The sequence below is a fragment of the Cervus elaphus genome, chromosome 11 (genome assembly GCF_910594005.1).
Source record: "Cervus elaphus chromosome 11, mCerEla1.1, whole genome shotgun sequence".
NCBI lineage: Eukaryota > Metazoa > Chordata > Mammalia > Artiodactyla > Cervidae > Cervus > Cervus elaphus.
In genome coordinates, this window is record NC_057825.1 from 74009016 (window position 1) to 74025259 (window position 16244).

Here is a 16244-nt window from a genome sequence, read left to right on the forward strand (position 1 = left end):
TGGGTCATTTCCAGTTTGGGTCTATCACAAACATTCTTTTATACCTATCACTGCACAATATGTACAAGCATCTCTTGTACAGAGTATGCACCGAGGAACAGAACTGCTGGGTCACATGCAAATTTTCTACTTAACTAGATAATTATTCTCACTAGCAGTGCTGTGCCACATCCTTATCAATAATTGGTACTGTCACATTTTAAAGGATTATCAGTCTGGTGAGGAGAGAGGAGTTGGGAGGGTGTAACCTGGAATAGTTTTCATCTTCATTTTTCTGACTAGTGATTGAAGATCTTTTCATGTATAAGATTTCCTCTTGGGTAAAGTGCCAGAACTTCTTTTAAAATGAGTGTTACTGGAGAAAAGGGTTGGTGGGAATGTAAACTGGTGCAGCCATTATGGAAAACAGTATGGATGTTCCTTAAAAAACTAAAAACAGATTTGCCACGTGATCCAGCAGTCCCGCTCCTGGGCATATATCCAGAGAAAACTATAATTCAAAAACGTACATGCACTCAAATATTCACTGAAGCACTATTTACAATAACCAAGACATGGAAGCAACCTGCATCCACCAACATATGAATGAATAAAGAAAATGTGGTACATATATATACAATGGAATATTACTCAGCCATAAAAAGAATGAAATAATGCCATTTGCAGCAACATGGATGGACCTAGAGATTATCATACTAAATGAAGTCAAAGATAAATACCTCGATATCATTTATATGTAAAATCTAAGATATAGTACAAATAAACTTATTTATAAAACAGAAACAGACTCACAAACATATAAAACAAACATGGTTATCAAAGGAGAAAGGGGATGAGGGAGTGAAATTACAAGCTACTATATGTAAAATTGACAAATAAGATCCTACTGTATGTAACAGGGAAGTAAATTAAATACCCTATAACAAGTCATAGTGGAAAAGAATATGAAACAGAATCCATATATATGTATAATGAATCACTATACTGTACACTAGGAACAAACACAACATTGTAAATCAACTATACTTCAATACAAAATTTTTAAACTTAAAAAAGGTTTTATTGAGATATAATTGACATCATACAATGCACCCATTTAAAGTATATGATTCAATGGTTTTTAGACATATTCACAGATATATGCAACCATTACCATTTAGAACATTTTCATCTCAAAAAGAAACCCCAAATCTTTAAGCTGTCACCTCCCTAGCCATCCATTCCCAGCCCCCCAGCTCTATGCTAATCTGTATTAATACTTTTCTTTCTATAGCTTTCCCTATTCTGGACTTTCACATGAACTGAATCACTTATTATGTAGGCTCTTGAGACTAGCTTCTTCACTAATGTTTCCAAGGCTTATCCTAGCTTTAGCATGTATCAGTCCTTCATTCCTTTTATAGTCAATTAATAGTCTATTGTACGGATATCCTACATTTTGTATATCCATTCATTAATCCCTTGATGGACATTTGCATAGTTTCTACTTTTAGCTATTATAAATAACTCTGCTATAAGCATTTGTGTACAAGCTTTTGTGCAGACATGTTTTTCTTAGATATATACCTAGAAATGGAAATACTGGGTCATCTGGTAACTCTTGTTTAACCGTTAGAGGAAAAACTGTTTTCCAAAAGTGACTACACCATTTTACAGTTTCATAGCAGTGCAGGAGAGTTTCAATCTCCCCACACCCTCATCACTGTTTATCTGGTTGATTTTAGCTATCCTAGTGGTAGCTCACTGTGGTTTTAGTGTGTATTTCCCTGATAACATTTTGCATCTTTTCATGTGCTTATTGGCCATTTGCATATCTTCCTTGGAAAATTATCTATTCAGACCTTTGCCTTTTAACTGGGCTGCCTTTTTGTTAATGGGCGGTATTGAGTCATGTCTGTTTAGTGATTTTCATAGTTCTTTGTATATGCTGAATACAAATTCTTTGATATTTTATGTGGTATTAATATGTTCTCCATTATGGATCTATAGCTGGCCCTTGAACAACACTGATTTGAACTGTGGGTCTGTTTATACTTGGATTTTTTCCAATACATACTGCAATACCATATGATACACAGCTGGCTCAATCTATGGAGGCACAACTGTGGATATGGAGGGACTGTAAAGTCTTATGTGGATTTTTAACTGCACGGGGGCGGGGGGAGGGGGCGGAGTCACTGTCCCTAACCCCCACGTTGTTCAATAGTCACCTGGTCACCTGTAGTCTTTTCACTTTGTGACATCTTTTAATGAAGATCATTTCCCAATTTCAATATAGCTAAGTGTGTCAAACTTAATGGAACGTATTTGACTTAAGAAATCCTTTCCAAAGCAATTTTCATATTTCCCAAATAGTCATAAAAATATTTCCCCATATCATTTTCTATAGAACTACAACATAAAAAACTTGGTTGTGTTTCTATATACATTTAGGTAGAAAATTCACTGAAGTTAATTCTTATATAAGATATGGAATAGAGATCTGATTTCATTTTGTTCCTATATGAATACCCGATCATCCTATCACCATTTATTAAAAAGGCTGTCCTTCCTGTGTTCAGCAGGACCAGCAGTTAAACTCTCATTAACCTCTCCCTTAAATCAGGGTTCAATCCAAAAGATTTTGTTAAAATCCAGGTTTCTAAGTCTCATCACAGACTGGGGGTGGGAGAATGCCAGATGGGATGGAGGATCACACCAGGACTCTGGATTTATAAGTTCCTTAGCTGAGGTGCGAGCAGCCAATCTGGCTCCTGCCAATAGATGGACACTGCAGAAACACTGGAAATGAGTTCCAGGAGTTCCTTCCAGCTTTAAGATCCCTTGCTTTTTTACAAGTCTCCAGCCTACTTGTTTCTTACCATTCAGGAATATGGAAAAATGTGTAAAAGTCTTATTACAAAGAAATACAACACATTATCAAATTCTAAAAACTAATACATGATTTTATTTATAATATTCAACATATTTGCCTACTATTGCTCATGTCCATTTACGTATTCCTCAGTTACAGCTTTCGTTTTTCAAAATAAACATTTTTGAAAATATACTCAGGGAGCGCAAAGTATACTAAATATTTTACTAATTTGATACCCCATGGGCATCAATTGCCAACAGCATGGAAAAGGGGTTAATATAAAACAATACAAAAGCATTACAAACAATAGCTTATCAATATTATCTTCATTCCATTAGTGGAATTTACTCACGCAGTTACCTTTATTCGGGAAATGATTTCATTTACAAAACTATTATTCTTTGCGATCACCTCAGCTTTTAGCTGTTTTAACTTTCTTGTGATGCTTTCTTCTGACATTTCAGTAAAGGGCACTTGCTTTACCTTGGATAGAAACTCTTGAATAATTTTTTCACCTTGCTGAAAAAACATGTGAACATTTCATTAGTCTTTTAAAAATGACTTTTCTAAAAGTCACATTAAATAGTCATGACTTGTTTCATTACAATTTCAATCTAAACATACCACCCAATATTTAAACAACATTCTTTAAAATGCACACCATTTAGAATTTATAGCAAAGCCCTCAGTTGACTGTATTTCTTCATGGCAAGTCATTAAAAGGATATTTATAACTATATTTTCAGCTGCTAATGACAAAGGGACTCAATATTTTAGTAGTTTCCAAATCCCTCAGGTTTTGTAATTGATACATAACTTAGCCTTCTGGGGAAAAAAGAACTCAAGGTTTACAAATACTGTGAGGCATAAACAGTCACTGAAAATTTAGTAATCATACACACACACACATGGGATGTTTCTTCTTTGTTTATTTTACTGCCTAGTTATTGCCATTCTAAAGAACACAGTTATTACTTGCTCTGTGAACCATGGGCAAATGCCTTAACACATACTCCTCATCCATAAAATAGGGACAATAATATTATGAACACAGGGCTGCTGCGAGAATTAGAGTTAGTATGTGCACGATGCTAAGAACGGTGCCTGGCAAAAGGTATAATGTTTATCACTACGTATGAAACGGAACTAAAGTCTGCTTCTTACCAGGCAGCCAGTTGGCCATATATACCTTAAAGGTGAAAGGTAGATAATCCAAATGAAAAGATAAAGAAGAACTATATCTCTGTTAAATAAAAAGTGCCTTTCCCCCCAATAAAGTAAAATCTAGACTGAGTAACATTGATAATTCTGTGTTATATGTCTCCATTAGCTTAAGAATTTTTAAAAAATTCATTGTAAGTAACGTTATCAAATCTATGATTTCTGTTCTAATTGGAACCAATTACATAAAGGAGTCTACCTAATCCTGGATTGTGGATAGCTGTGGGGCTGATACTAAGACCATTTCACATCCAGGATGGCAATCTTCCCTAGGTAAAACTATTAACAAGTTATAATACATTTCTCCTGCTGTACAGACACAACAGATATAAACCTTATCTTTTAAGTTCAAAAACCGTACACATCATCTGTTATTGTAACATCTATCCAAATAAGAACAAAAATTTCACTGGGTAAAAGCTAACAATGTGACAAGAAGTTGTCACAATGCATTATCACAGCAAATGCTGCCTGAAATAAATTAAGATTCTTTTATTTTTGTTATTATAGAAAACTATTAAAAATAATCCTTTAATTTTTAAAAAATACACTGGGCAAATAAATGCTTATACCTTTCTGTGTGGACATCTCAATTTCACCCACCACTCAGAAGGTCCAACCTAAGATCCACTTCTCCCACAAGAACTGAAAAGCCTGCCCACAGAGAGCTTTCCTGAGTAAACACCTGTCGCATTCTCTATGACATGTTCACTATTACTACATCCCCAACTAGTTTCTAAACAACTGGAGGGCAGGAACTGTGTTTATTTATTATCTTAACTAGTAAGCATTTGAGTAAATATGTAATTTAACTGGACTTGATCTATTTGTTTATAGGTAAGTCAAAGATGTGTGTGGGCTTCTGTAACTCCTCTGAATTACATATTTTAAACCTACACTAATATTCCTATCCTCCTACTTTTGAAATCTGGAACTAGAAATGATATTTTTGATTGTGCTGATATGTGTAGTGGTGAAACCAAAATGATACAGATGGATTCTTTGACATGCAAAGAAATGCAAGTAGAAACCAATAATGAATGATCAATAATTAAATAGAATCATACAGGGGAAAAAATAACTACAAGAACAATCTGACAAACCTCTCTTTCCAGATAGCACCTCTTTGCTGCTGGTTCCAGTCCATCACATTCCTGTGGTTTCCCAATATTCTGAAACTCCTCCAACTCCAGGGCTTTCTGTTTAGCGCACTCTATTACATGCCTGGGGAAATTAGCAAGCTCAGCAACATGAATCCCAAAACTTTGATCACAGACACCTACAAGAAATTTGGGGAGTAGGAAGAGAGGGCAATTTATGTAAATGGAATTTATTTTTCTCACTCTGTCAATCAGGAAACTTAATCTTGCATTATTTCAAATGCATTAGCCAAATGTTTCAGTGTTACTTAAAGGAATTTTATTTAAGCCTCCAATGAAAAATGATTATGACTTGGCATACAGCACTATATTTTATCCTTGACAAATGGGAATAGGAAAAATTACAAAAACAGAGAAAAGGCTTGATAGATAATCCTCAAAGGTCTAGACAAATAACTGAAACTGAAGAAAAATTAATCAACACAATATCTCTGAGGTTTTCTTATTTCAAAAGGGAGGAACTAAAGTACTATGAAAAAAAAAAAAGAGATAAATATAAAGTGTCTCTAATTAGGAGCAACATTTAATTCAAAATATACTTCATATGACAATGAAATTTTTGACCCAAAAGTAGACTAGTAAGTTTACAGACTAGGCATGTTATCTTCACCCCTGTGGGCAGAAAATAACTGACTTAAGAGATTCCTTCCAAATGTTTAATATCAATGATGCTCACAGGGTTACCATGGAGCTCCCATTTTTGCCTCAACTGTAAATTTTCTTTTGGCCTAGCAGACATCCCAAGCATTCTGGAGCTGGATATTTTACACAACTTAGAGAAACAAAAATAAAATAGAAGCAAATGTTTGATAAACATCCACAGTGAAGGACAAACCCATTCCTATCTTCACCTGATCTTCTTCAATATTTTGAACCCATTTCTTTATCACACAAAAAGACTTTTTAAAACCCAAACCTCAACTTCATGCTATATGCCAGGTCTAACCAAGAGTATCTATATTCTCTATCAACAATAATGATGCAAATAGTAACTCAAAAGGATTCCTACAAACATAAGCAAAAAAGAATTAAAAATAGTACCTCATTTATGTGCAACCAACAGATAACAGAAAAAACACGCTCATGGAAAATCAAAAAGCCATCTGAAAAAGCTATTCTGATATCTAATGAAATGTTAAAGCAATAAAAACTTGTATAGTACGTTCATCTCATCAATGTCAGTCATCTGATTAGCTGCCACACCCACTAACGACGAACTTTTCTGAAAGGTTGAAATACCAACAAATAAGTCGAAACTACCAACAATTTCAAGACCTCTGGAAACCCCAACTTTAAGCTGCTTATATAAAAAGGAGTAGGAAATGTCAACCCACTCCAGCATTCTTGCCTGGGAAACCCCATGGAGAGAGGAGTCTGGTGGGCTACAGGCCATGGGGTTGCAAAAGTTGGACACAACTTAGTGATTAAACCACTACCACAGCTATTTTGACAAGAAAACATGGTGACCCGAGAAGTAGTACAAAATCCCTGACGATGTTCAAGAGTATAGACCATGCTTTTGGTGACTGCTTTAAAATGAATGGTTCTATTATGAGACATAGAAATGTAAATAATGTACCCATGTCCCTGTCCCTACACTGTAAAGAGGTAAACGTGTTCTGTAAAAACATTGATAATTCATCCTATTGTAGAATAAAGCAATTGCTAATGATTCCAAGGGCAGGAACACTGGATTTACAGTATACCAGTGGAACGTGCTCACCTTTCTTCACCTGATACAGCATAGTTAACGTCTCTTCAGTAGTTAGTGCTGTGACATGTAGATTATTAACAGTTGGTATCTGATTGGCCAAGGCTGTAAGTTCATGAAAATGGGTTGCAAACATGCAAAAAGCACCGATCTTTGTTGCAATGTACTCTGATATAGCCCACGCTAATCCAAATCCATCATAGGTAGAGGTTCCTCTTCCCAATTCATCTATGATTATTAAGGAATCTTTGGTTGCAGACCTGAAACATAAAATTACATGAAAATTTCCCATGACATAGCATGTGGTAATGCAAGAAAAACAAATTAAGGCAATACAATGAAAAAAGTGTGCCACAAACATTAACAAATTATAAAAGGAAACAAATAGTGAATAAGTGTTTTTTAAATTACCAATCCCACTAGTTCTAATCTAAGAATTTCCAGATAAAGCACTTCTTAACAATCAAATCAGTCGAGATTTAAAAAAATAATGCCCAAAGAATATGGGACAAGGCTATGGTGATACTCACATACACAGCTGATGGTCACATAAATCTGTGTGCCTGCTACAGCCCTGCCAACACCATGTATTAGCATTTTCTTTTCTCTTTAACCAAATATAAGAAGGGGAACTTTACCAATTACTATACTGAATGTCTGTACTGCTTTTGTAATTCCCCACAAAGAATAATCAATACATAATTTATTAAGGATCTACTATATGCAGAGTACTTCAGAAGACTCCAAAAAACAGAAGGCATAGCCTCCCTGTCTTCAAAGAAGCTCCTAAAAATAAAATAAAGAAAAGAGACTTCATAACCTCTCAAATAAAAAGCTAATAAATTATAGGCATGTCAAAGAGTCTGAAGAAACACTTGTGACCTTAGGCACATGAGACAAAGAAAGTCATCAAAGAAGTAGAATTTCTGTTAAGGGCATGTAAAGATTAGAAAAGGAAACAGCAAGGAAGGACCTGTCCAGGCAGTGTGGCCAATGGAAGCAAAAGCATGGCAGTGGGGAGACTTGTAAGGTGAACAACTACTAGAAACCTAAAGAAGACAACTTTAAAAATCAAAGACAGGCCTTCCCGGGCGGTCCAGTGGTTAAGACTGTGCTTCCACTGCAGGGGGCATGGGTTCAGTCCTGGGCTGGGGAACAAAGATCCTGCATGCCACACGGTACAGCCAAAAAATAAAAAATAATAAAAGAAGCTTTCCACAACCATCTCCCTTTTAAGATAATATAAAGTAGGACTTCCCCGGTTGCCCAGCGCTAAGGAATCCACTTTGCATGCAGGGTTTGCAGGTTTGATCCCTCATGTGGGAAGATTCCTCATACCGCAGGGCAACTAAGACCCAACACAGAAAAATAAATAAATAAAGAGTTTTAAAAAAAAGACAATATAAAGTGCATAAAGCTCACAGGAAAACTATTAAACTAAATAAAAGACTGCAGATGTTTCAAAGGACAGAGACATCCATATCTACTTTCAAGAGCCTGGGAACTGTACTCACCTGAGGATAGAAGCAGTTTCTAACATTTCAGCCATAAACGTGGAGACTCCTTTCAACTGACTGTCACCAGCCCCTACGCGGGCCAAGATGCAGTCCACAATGGACACTTCTGCCCACTCACACGGCACGAAACACCCAATCTGGGCCATGAGAACTACCACCCCAGTCTGGCGAATATATGTTGATTTCCCTCCCATATTGGGACCTATAAAACAAATAATATCACAACAAGCAAGATTATTAACTTATTTTTGCTAATAATAATAATTGACTATTAGTCCTAAGTTGCACATTGATGACTCTCTTGTGATATAACACATGAAAAGCAGACGACAGGCTGCCCAAAGGCATGAACAAAGTCCCTGCCTTACACTAGTCTCTGAAACTATGCCATTTTCTGTTCAGACAAACCTATGTTGTGCCCTTCTTCGAAAGGACCCATGAAAAATATATCTTATCTATAATCTGACTATGGTCTAGGAAGACCATATAGACACTGCCCCACAGCTCACAAAGCTGCCTGCAGGATAACTTTATGACATTCAGGAAAGCAGTACTGGCCTAACTGATTAATTAACTAAACACTATTAATTCATTAATAATGGATCTATTAGAGAATGAATCAGTGTGATCAAATCCTTCAAATCGAGTAAACTCCACACTAAAACCCAAGGACATGACCAACTTTTGGAAAATGTGAAATTTACCAGTCAATGGGTTAGACCATAGGTCCCCAACCTCCGGAAACTAATGCCTGGTGATCTGAGGTGGAGCTGATGTAACAACAGAAGTAAAGGGCACCATAAATGTATTGGGCTTGAATCACCCCCAAACCATCCCTTCCCCCACCCTGGTCCGTAGAAAAATCGTCTTCCATGAAACTGGTCCCTGGTGCCAAAAAGGCTGGAGATGATGGGTTAAGTTATAAGAACAACTCAAAAATCCAATTAGGGGAATAAAATATAATCATTGACTGTTTCCGAAACATATTTACCCAAAGACTCCTACCACCCCCATACCCTAACACTTCTGTTTTCTAGAATCTGGTTAAGATCTCTCAAAATGATTTAGTCTGAGACATGCTACATTGGTCTACACACAAGTCCACTTTTTTTTAGTTTCACATGAATATAGTATTGTGTCTTTAAAAGAACTGCTATCTTAAGCTGAAGACATTCCAGCAGCTAATTCTGCTTGACCTTCAATGACCTCACTACTGAAAGGTCTGGCCCAAAGGTGCACTTTGAGGATGAAGAGATGTTTATTTTTAAATGCACTGAACCCCTGGAACAGCAGTTTCATTCTTGTTCATTCATATATTCACTCACTCACATATTATTAATATATTACTAACTAGTAAGAAAAAGCATTGTTTTTCTACCATCAAAGACTAGGATTTTCTACATCAACCTAAAATAAACATCTGCTCCAACATAAACAAGGGGAAACACTATTCCCCAAAAGCCCATAAACAAGGTTTTTACCAGTAATGATGTGGAACATCTGTTTATCTTTTTCAAAGTGAACATCATTAGGAATAAATGCGACTTCATCTTGAACTTCAACACAAGCATGTCTGGATGCTTTCAGTGTAATTCTCCCTCGTCCTTTTTCCAAAATGACTGGCCGTACATAGGGAACAGGTGCTGCATTGGACACATGAGCAAAGCTGACAACAGCATCCAGCTGAGCTAACACATCGTTGAGTGTCTGCATCGGTTCTACATAGCCTATGTGGAAGATGGAATAAGAAAAAATACAGATAAGCAGCTTTAAGAATAAGCTCAACCTGACTCCACTTGTGAATTCAAAGTCCATTTCCTAATTTATATGCTTCTAAAAAATTAACAGAGGTTTTTGCTATAACTAAACATGAAAGAACACCTAAAATTCAACAAGAGGTTAAAACGTCTTGTCACCTTTTTCTCCCTACTATCAACAGATTTCAAAAATCCCTTACCAAAATCCATTAAAATACAAAAGCACATGGCTGCTTATATAAAGAAATGAGGCAGAGGTTTAAAAAAAATAAGAAAAAGTTTTCATGGAAGCACTTTCATGATATATTGCAAGTAAGAAAAGCAGGGTGAGGCACACTTCTAAATTTTAAGAGTCTGAAACCAGGATGGCATTTCACAATTGCCTAAGAAACCTGCAAACACCAGGTAATAAGATATAATGTGACTGTCAAGATTGTTACTTGAGGTTTTTTCCTGCCTTGCAATTAAATTTTAGCATCAACTTAGATCAATAATTGTCACCTAAAACACTTTCAACAAGATTCCACTCTGCTACAGCAGTAAAACTAAAAGTTATTACATACATTAAACAGTCCCTCACACATGCTAGGCAAAGCATGATTAGCCAATAAAAACGGTCCAAATTTTTAGAACAGATTCTAAAATTTTAATAGGTTGGAGGGGTTGGTATAACAGGCGCCTGGGTCATGTGGAACTATCACACGGATATCAACGTGTCCAGAGCCTTAAGAGACATTCAAGAGAACACTGTCTCATTTTAGAAAAATACAACATTATGAGCTTAATCAAATGGCAGGAAATCTGATTCATCTTTGATTCCCTTATCCCCCATAAAAGTGAGAAAATAAAAATTCATGTATAAATGGCCAAATACAAATAATTCTTAATGTTTCACTTTAAAATTTATTCCTGTTTTACCTAACATATAAAACAGGGGAAGGGGAGAGTTCTCATTACCCTACCATACAGCAATAGGAGCTTTTGAGAATTCCTTAAATATTAGTGGAGTACTTATATAATTTTCACAAAATTTCTAGCATACTAACATGAATAGGTTTATAATAAAAGAAAACAAGTCTCTCAATCAAGAGTCAGTATTTGGTATCTCACATCAACTGGTTCTTACAGCATTACCTTTTCTGGTTTAAGAGTACAATAGAAAATTAGAAAAATGATCTATTATTTTTATTTATTTTTGTAAATTTATTTTTATTTATTTATTTGGCTGTGCCATGTGAACTCTTAGTTGCAGCATCTAGTTCCCTGACCAGGGATCGAACCCAGGCCCCCTGCATGGGGAGCACAATCCCAGCTACTGGACCACCAGGGAAGTCCCTGGTGAACTCTTAGTTGCAGCATCTAGTTCCCTGACCAGGGATCGAACCCAGGCCCCCTGCATGGGGAGCACAGTCCCAGCTACTGGACCACCAGGGAAGTCCCTATTATATTTTTAATAAAGATACTTTGTAATGTATATATTAGACCAAGAAGAGATTCATTTCAATTCAAGGTGACTCCAAATACAAAACCCTCTTTTCAAATGTTACAATCTAACAGCTTTAACCTACTAGGTGCTTAACGAATATTAGTTAATATTATGTTGGGGGAAGACTTCCAGTTTGAATTTATGCAGTGTATTTTTAGGGTCCTTACAAGTGTCATCTAGGAAGGAACATAATTCAACTAGAAGAAGATAACCATGCTACAGTGATCTGATTAACACCAAACAAAAATGTAATCTTTACAGATCTCATTCATCTCAACACAAATATAAGGTATAATAAAACCCTTTAAAAGTATTATGCTTCTTTCTAATTCACTATAAAGATTTATAATAGTAAAACAATTTACAAAATTATACATGCTTATACTTTTAAAATGACCTATTACTCCTAAATAACTCAGTACCCATATCCTGAGAACAAGTAGGAGGACATCCTCCTACTTAATCATAGTACATACCCAAGAAGTATGACACCAATACCTTATTATCTTAAACTTTGCCAAGTTGTCCCAATGGTGTCCTTATAAAGCTAGCCCCAGGTCCAACCCCTAGTCCCAGATTCAATCAAGGATCATCTTCATGTCTTTGACTGTCCTGTTGCTCTAAGTCTCCTTTAATCTGGAACACAATCTGCCAATCCCTTCTTTGCTTCCATGAAACTGACATGCTTTTTGTTTGCTGTGTTTTGGCCAAGCTACATGGCACATGAGATCTTAGTTCCCTGACCAGGGATAGAACCCTTGCCTCCTGCACTGGAAGCATGGAGCCTTAACCACTGGGGAAGTCCTGACACTGACATTTTTAAAGAGTGCAGGCCTTAAAAAGTTTGTTCCACGATCTAAATTTATCCAACATTTTTCTTCTTGTTACTATTCAGATTAAATTTTTTTTTTTTGGTCAGGAACACTACAGGCCTATCTTGGAGATACTGTAGGTTCAGTTCCGGACCACTGCAATAAAAGGAATATCACAATAAAGCGAGTCACACAACTGTTTTGGTTTCACAGTGCATATAGAAGTTATATTTACACTATACATTGCTAAAGAATGCTAACCATCATCTGACAAGGCAGAGTTGCCACACACCTTCAATTTGTAAGACAAAATAAGACAATACCTGTGAATACAATGGGGTATACCTGTACACAAGTGATATCATATCTTTTCCTCGACATCACATCAGGAAGCACATACATATAAAGTCATTTGTCAAAAAAAAAGTCATTTGTCATTGGTGATGCCAACCTCGATCAGTTGGCTAAGGTAATTCTTCGGTGTGTTTTTTTTAAGGCACAATAAAGGTTATGCTCAATATACACACACGTTGATAGGCAAAGGCTTCCAGCTTAACACATCGCTACCTACCCTGTGCTATATACATTCATTCCACGCTAAGGGCAATATCATAGAGCCAAGTCAGGCTGTCCTTTCAATTATATGACAATCATCTTGGGAGCTCCCTGGCAGTCCAGTGGATGGGATTCAGCACTTCTAACTGTTGTGGTCTTGGTTCAATCCCTGTTCAGAGAATTAAGATGCCGCAAGCCACAAAACATGGCCAGGAAAAAAAAAAAAAAAAAAAAGACAATCATTTCTAACAGGTGTCCTCAAGAACAGACTCTGAAAATCTATGAAATGGCACACAGACCTCAAAAAAGCTTGCTGTCTATGCAATTTCTATTTGCTTTTCAGTGATATGTATCTCCATAACCTACAGCATGAGCCCCTAGATGTAAGGTATTAGTGTCTTACAGTCCCTAGTGCTTCTTTTCCTTGTTATAACTACAAGTTTTGTGCTTTTCTGCCTGTCTTTGTTTTACAGAATATTACAGAATATTCCCATTCCTTAGCCTGCACTAGTTCATCTTTCTAAGTATGAGAGCAACTTCCAGTTAATTTTCCTAATGCAACACAGCATGCATTCCTTCAGAGGAAGCTTAACACAATAGTCACAGTGTGCCGCAGCTTTAAAAACAACAACAACAAAAAAAAACAACAAAAACCCACTCTTCAAACAGCCCAATATTATTTCTGTTACCAAAATCTAGGTCATTTTCCGAACATCTAATGTATCAGTTCTATTAAATTTACCTGAAGAAATATTGACAATTTCTTTAACAATGGCATTCTGGGCTTCCTCATATTCGGTTTTATTTTTGGTATACTCTTCATTGAGAGAAGTCAGTTTACTGCAAATCAAGATAATGGCATTATTAGAAATATTAAAACATCCACTGGAGGTAATGTGCACTACCTCTGAAATATATCCAGAATATTATTCCATAAAGCATCAAAACAATAATTAAAATGGAAACATCAGTAGAAATTGGGCAACTCATTAGGCATGGATGTGACTGGAATTCAATGTGTTAACATTTATGTTGTTTGGAATGGCCCACTGGCACAATTCTTGCTATAAAAATTATTCCCTTGAGTAAAATTCTGATCTGTAATCTTTTCTAAAATATTTAAATGGAGTAAGTCTTCATCCCTATTAGGATAGAGGCCATCTTCCCTTTTAAAATACACACACAAGCTGCACTATTTACAACACCCAAGATATGGAAGCAAATCAACTGCTCATCAACATATGAATGGATAAAGATGTGGTATGTGTGTGTATTACTCAGCCATTAAAAATAATGAACCACTTGCAGAAATGTGAATGGATCTCAAGAATATTAGGCTTAGAGAAATAAGTCAGAGAAAGACAAATACTATATGATATCACTTATATGTGGAACCTAAAAAATAAAACGAATGTATACAGAAAAACAGAAACAGACTCACAGATAGAGAAGACAAACTATTGATTACAGTGGTGAGAGGGAAGAGGGGAGGGACAAATTAGGGGTGTAGGACTAAGAAATAGAAATTACTATTTTAATAGATAAGGAACAAGGCTATATTGTACAGCACAGGGAATTAGAGCTATTACCTCATAATAACTTGTAATGGAGTGCAGAACTATAAAAATATTGAATCACCTGTACTGCTGAAACTAATATAATATTGTAAATCAACTATACCCCAATTAAAAAACAACACACACACACTCCACACAGTTTCTCTCATTACTGTAGGAAACTGTCTTTTCATACTGAAAGTTGTCAAAGTAAGGAAAATGTCTTGAAAACAATCTTACTGAGTGGTTTAAAGAGGAAATAAAAATTTCAGGTTGAAACAAAAAATGAAGAAAAATTAGAATAGAGAAAAAATATTCACTGGTATCAATGGAAGGGAATTAAGTTAAAAACAAAAAAACAAGGTGAGAGGCTCACAGCAGATTCAAGAAAGAGGCGAAGTTCTTATAAGGAGGAGGAAATTAGTCAATCAAGGCAGTAATTGTGAGCATGATGCAATCAGCCAATGGCATAACACACATATACAGCTCAAGAACAGTACAGGAGCACTAAAAGACTACTGTGAAACAGGCAAGTGGAAAGAATTAAAGGAAAAAAGAGAGACGCAAAGACACTATAAAAGTGAGATTGCTGTGTGAAGGGAAGAGCTGCCAGAGAGAAAAGGGGTGGGCAGGGATCAAATTGTATAGGCTACGGTACAGATTTTAGATTTTTCCTGATGACAGACATCAGAGGTTTCTAAGAAGAACAACTGTATGATCACAAAGTCAGACCCACGGCAGCATTCAATCTGCGGACACAAATCAATGAACGAATAAACAAATGAACTTCTCACAGCTTTTGGAACCACCGCTGCCATTCAGTTCAACTTCTGATATTTATATTTTGGTTTGGGTAAGACAGAATTTCTTCAAATCACTCACTGGTCAGTTATAACATATATACATTTCTTGAATCAGGGATACAGTGTGATCAACAAATAGCAACTAATAAATCTAGCAACAGAAGATCTAGGTCTGAGTATCTATGGTTGCTAGTTGTCCGGTCCTGGGGAACTGGAGTTTCAGTTTCTCCATCTAAAGGTGAGAACTATAACCTGTCCTATTTATTTCAGAGAGTTGTTATGAGAAACAAACTAAACAGACACACTGTTTTTCATTATTAGGTTGTTTGAACACCTAGAATAATGTCTGCATATAAGAGACACCCAAAAACACTAAATAAATGGGTAAAAGAGGGGTATATATACAAAAGCTAACTGGAAATACTAAGAATACCCAAGAAGGGCAGGAGTGAGGCTGGCCATAAGTTCTAAAATAATACAGAAGAGAAAGGATAATGACCTTACTCTCCCAGTTACTTTATTTTTAAATAATTCTTTTTCACTTGTAATTTGCCTCAGGAGCTTCCTAACATCAGCAGGAGAAAACGCATAAAAAACTACTAAGATTTTTTCCAACATTAACATGATTTAAAAAAAAAAAAAACTTAGAGTCTAATGAATGGCCTCATTAAAGTTGGTAGCATCTCCCTAAACTAAATGACACATCAATTGATATACCAGAATGACAAAGTTTTCTTAGAAAAAATAAACATGTGAAAATAACTAACAGAGATACGAAGGGAACTAACTCTAACAGATATGGAAACACA

General features: G+C 36.0%; 1 protein-coding gene across 1 annotated transcript in view; it reads right to left on the bottom strand.

Moving 5' to 3' along the window:
- Window positions 1–2922: 2922 nt before the first annotated feature.
- Window positions 2923–16244, bottom strand: part of MSH2 (mutS homolog 2) — a 76780-nt gene continuing 63458 nt past the window's right edge. The window contains exons 11-16 of the mRNA XM_043918077.1: window positions 13819–13916; window positions 9948–10193; window positions 8464–8668; window positions 6962–7209; window positions 5182–5357; window positions 2923–3376 (exon numbers count right to left, since the gene is read on the bottom strand). Of these exons, the coding sequence (XP_043774012.1) occupies window positions 3206–3376; window positions 5182–5357; window positions 6962–7209; window positions 8464–8668; window positions 9948–10193; window positions 13819–13916 (1144 nt within the window). The 3' untranslated portion in view covers window positions 2923–3205. The remainder of the gene's footprint in view (window positions 3377–5181; window positions 5358–6961; window positions 7210–8463; window positions 8669–9947; window positions 10194–13818; window positions 13917–16244) is intronic.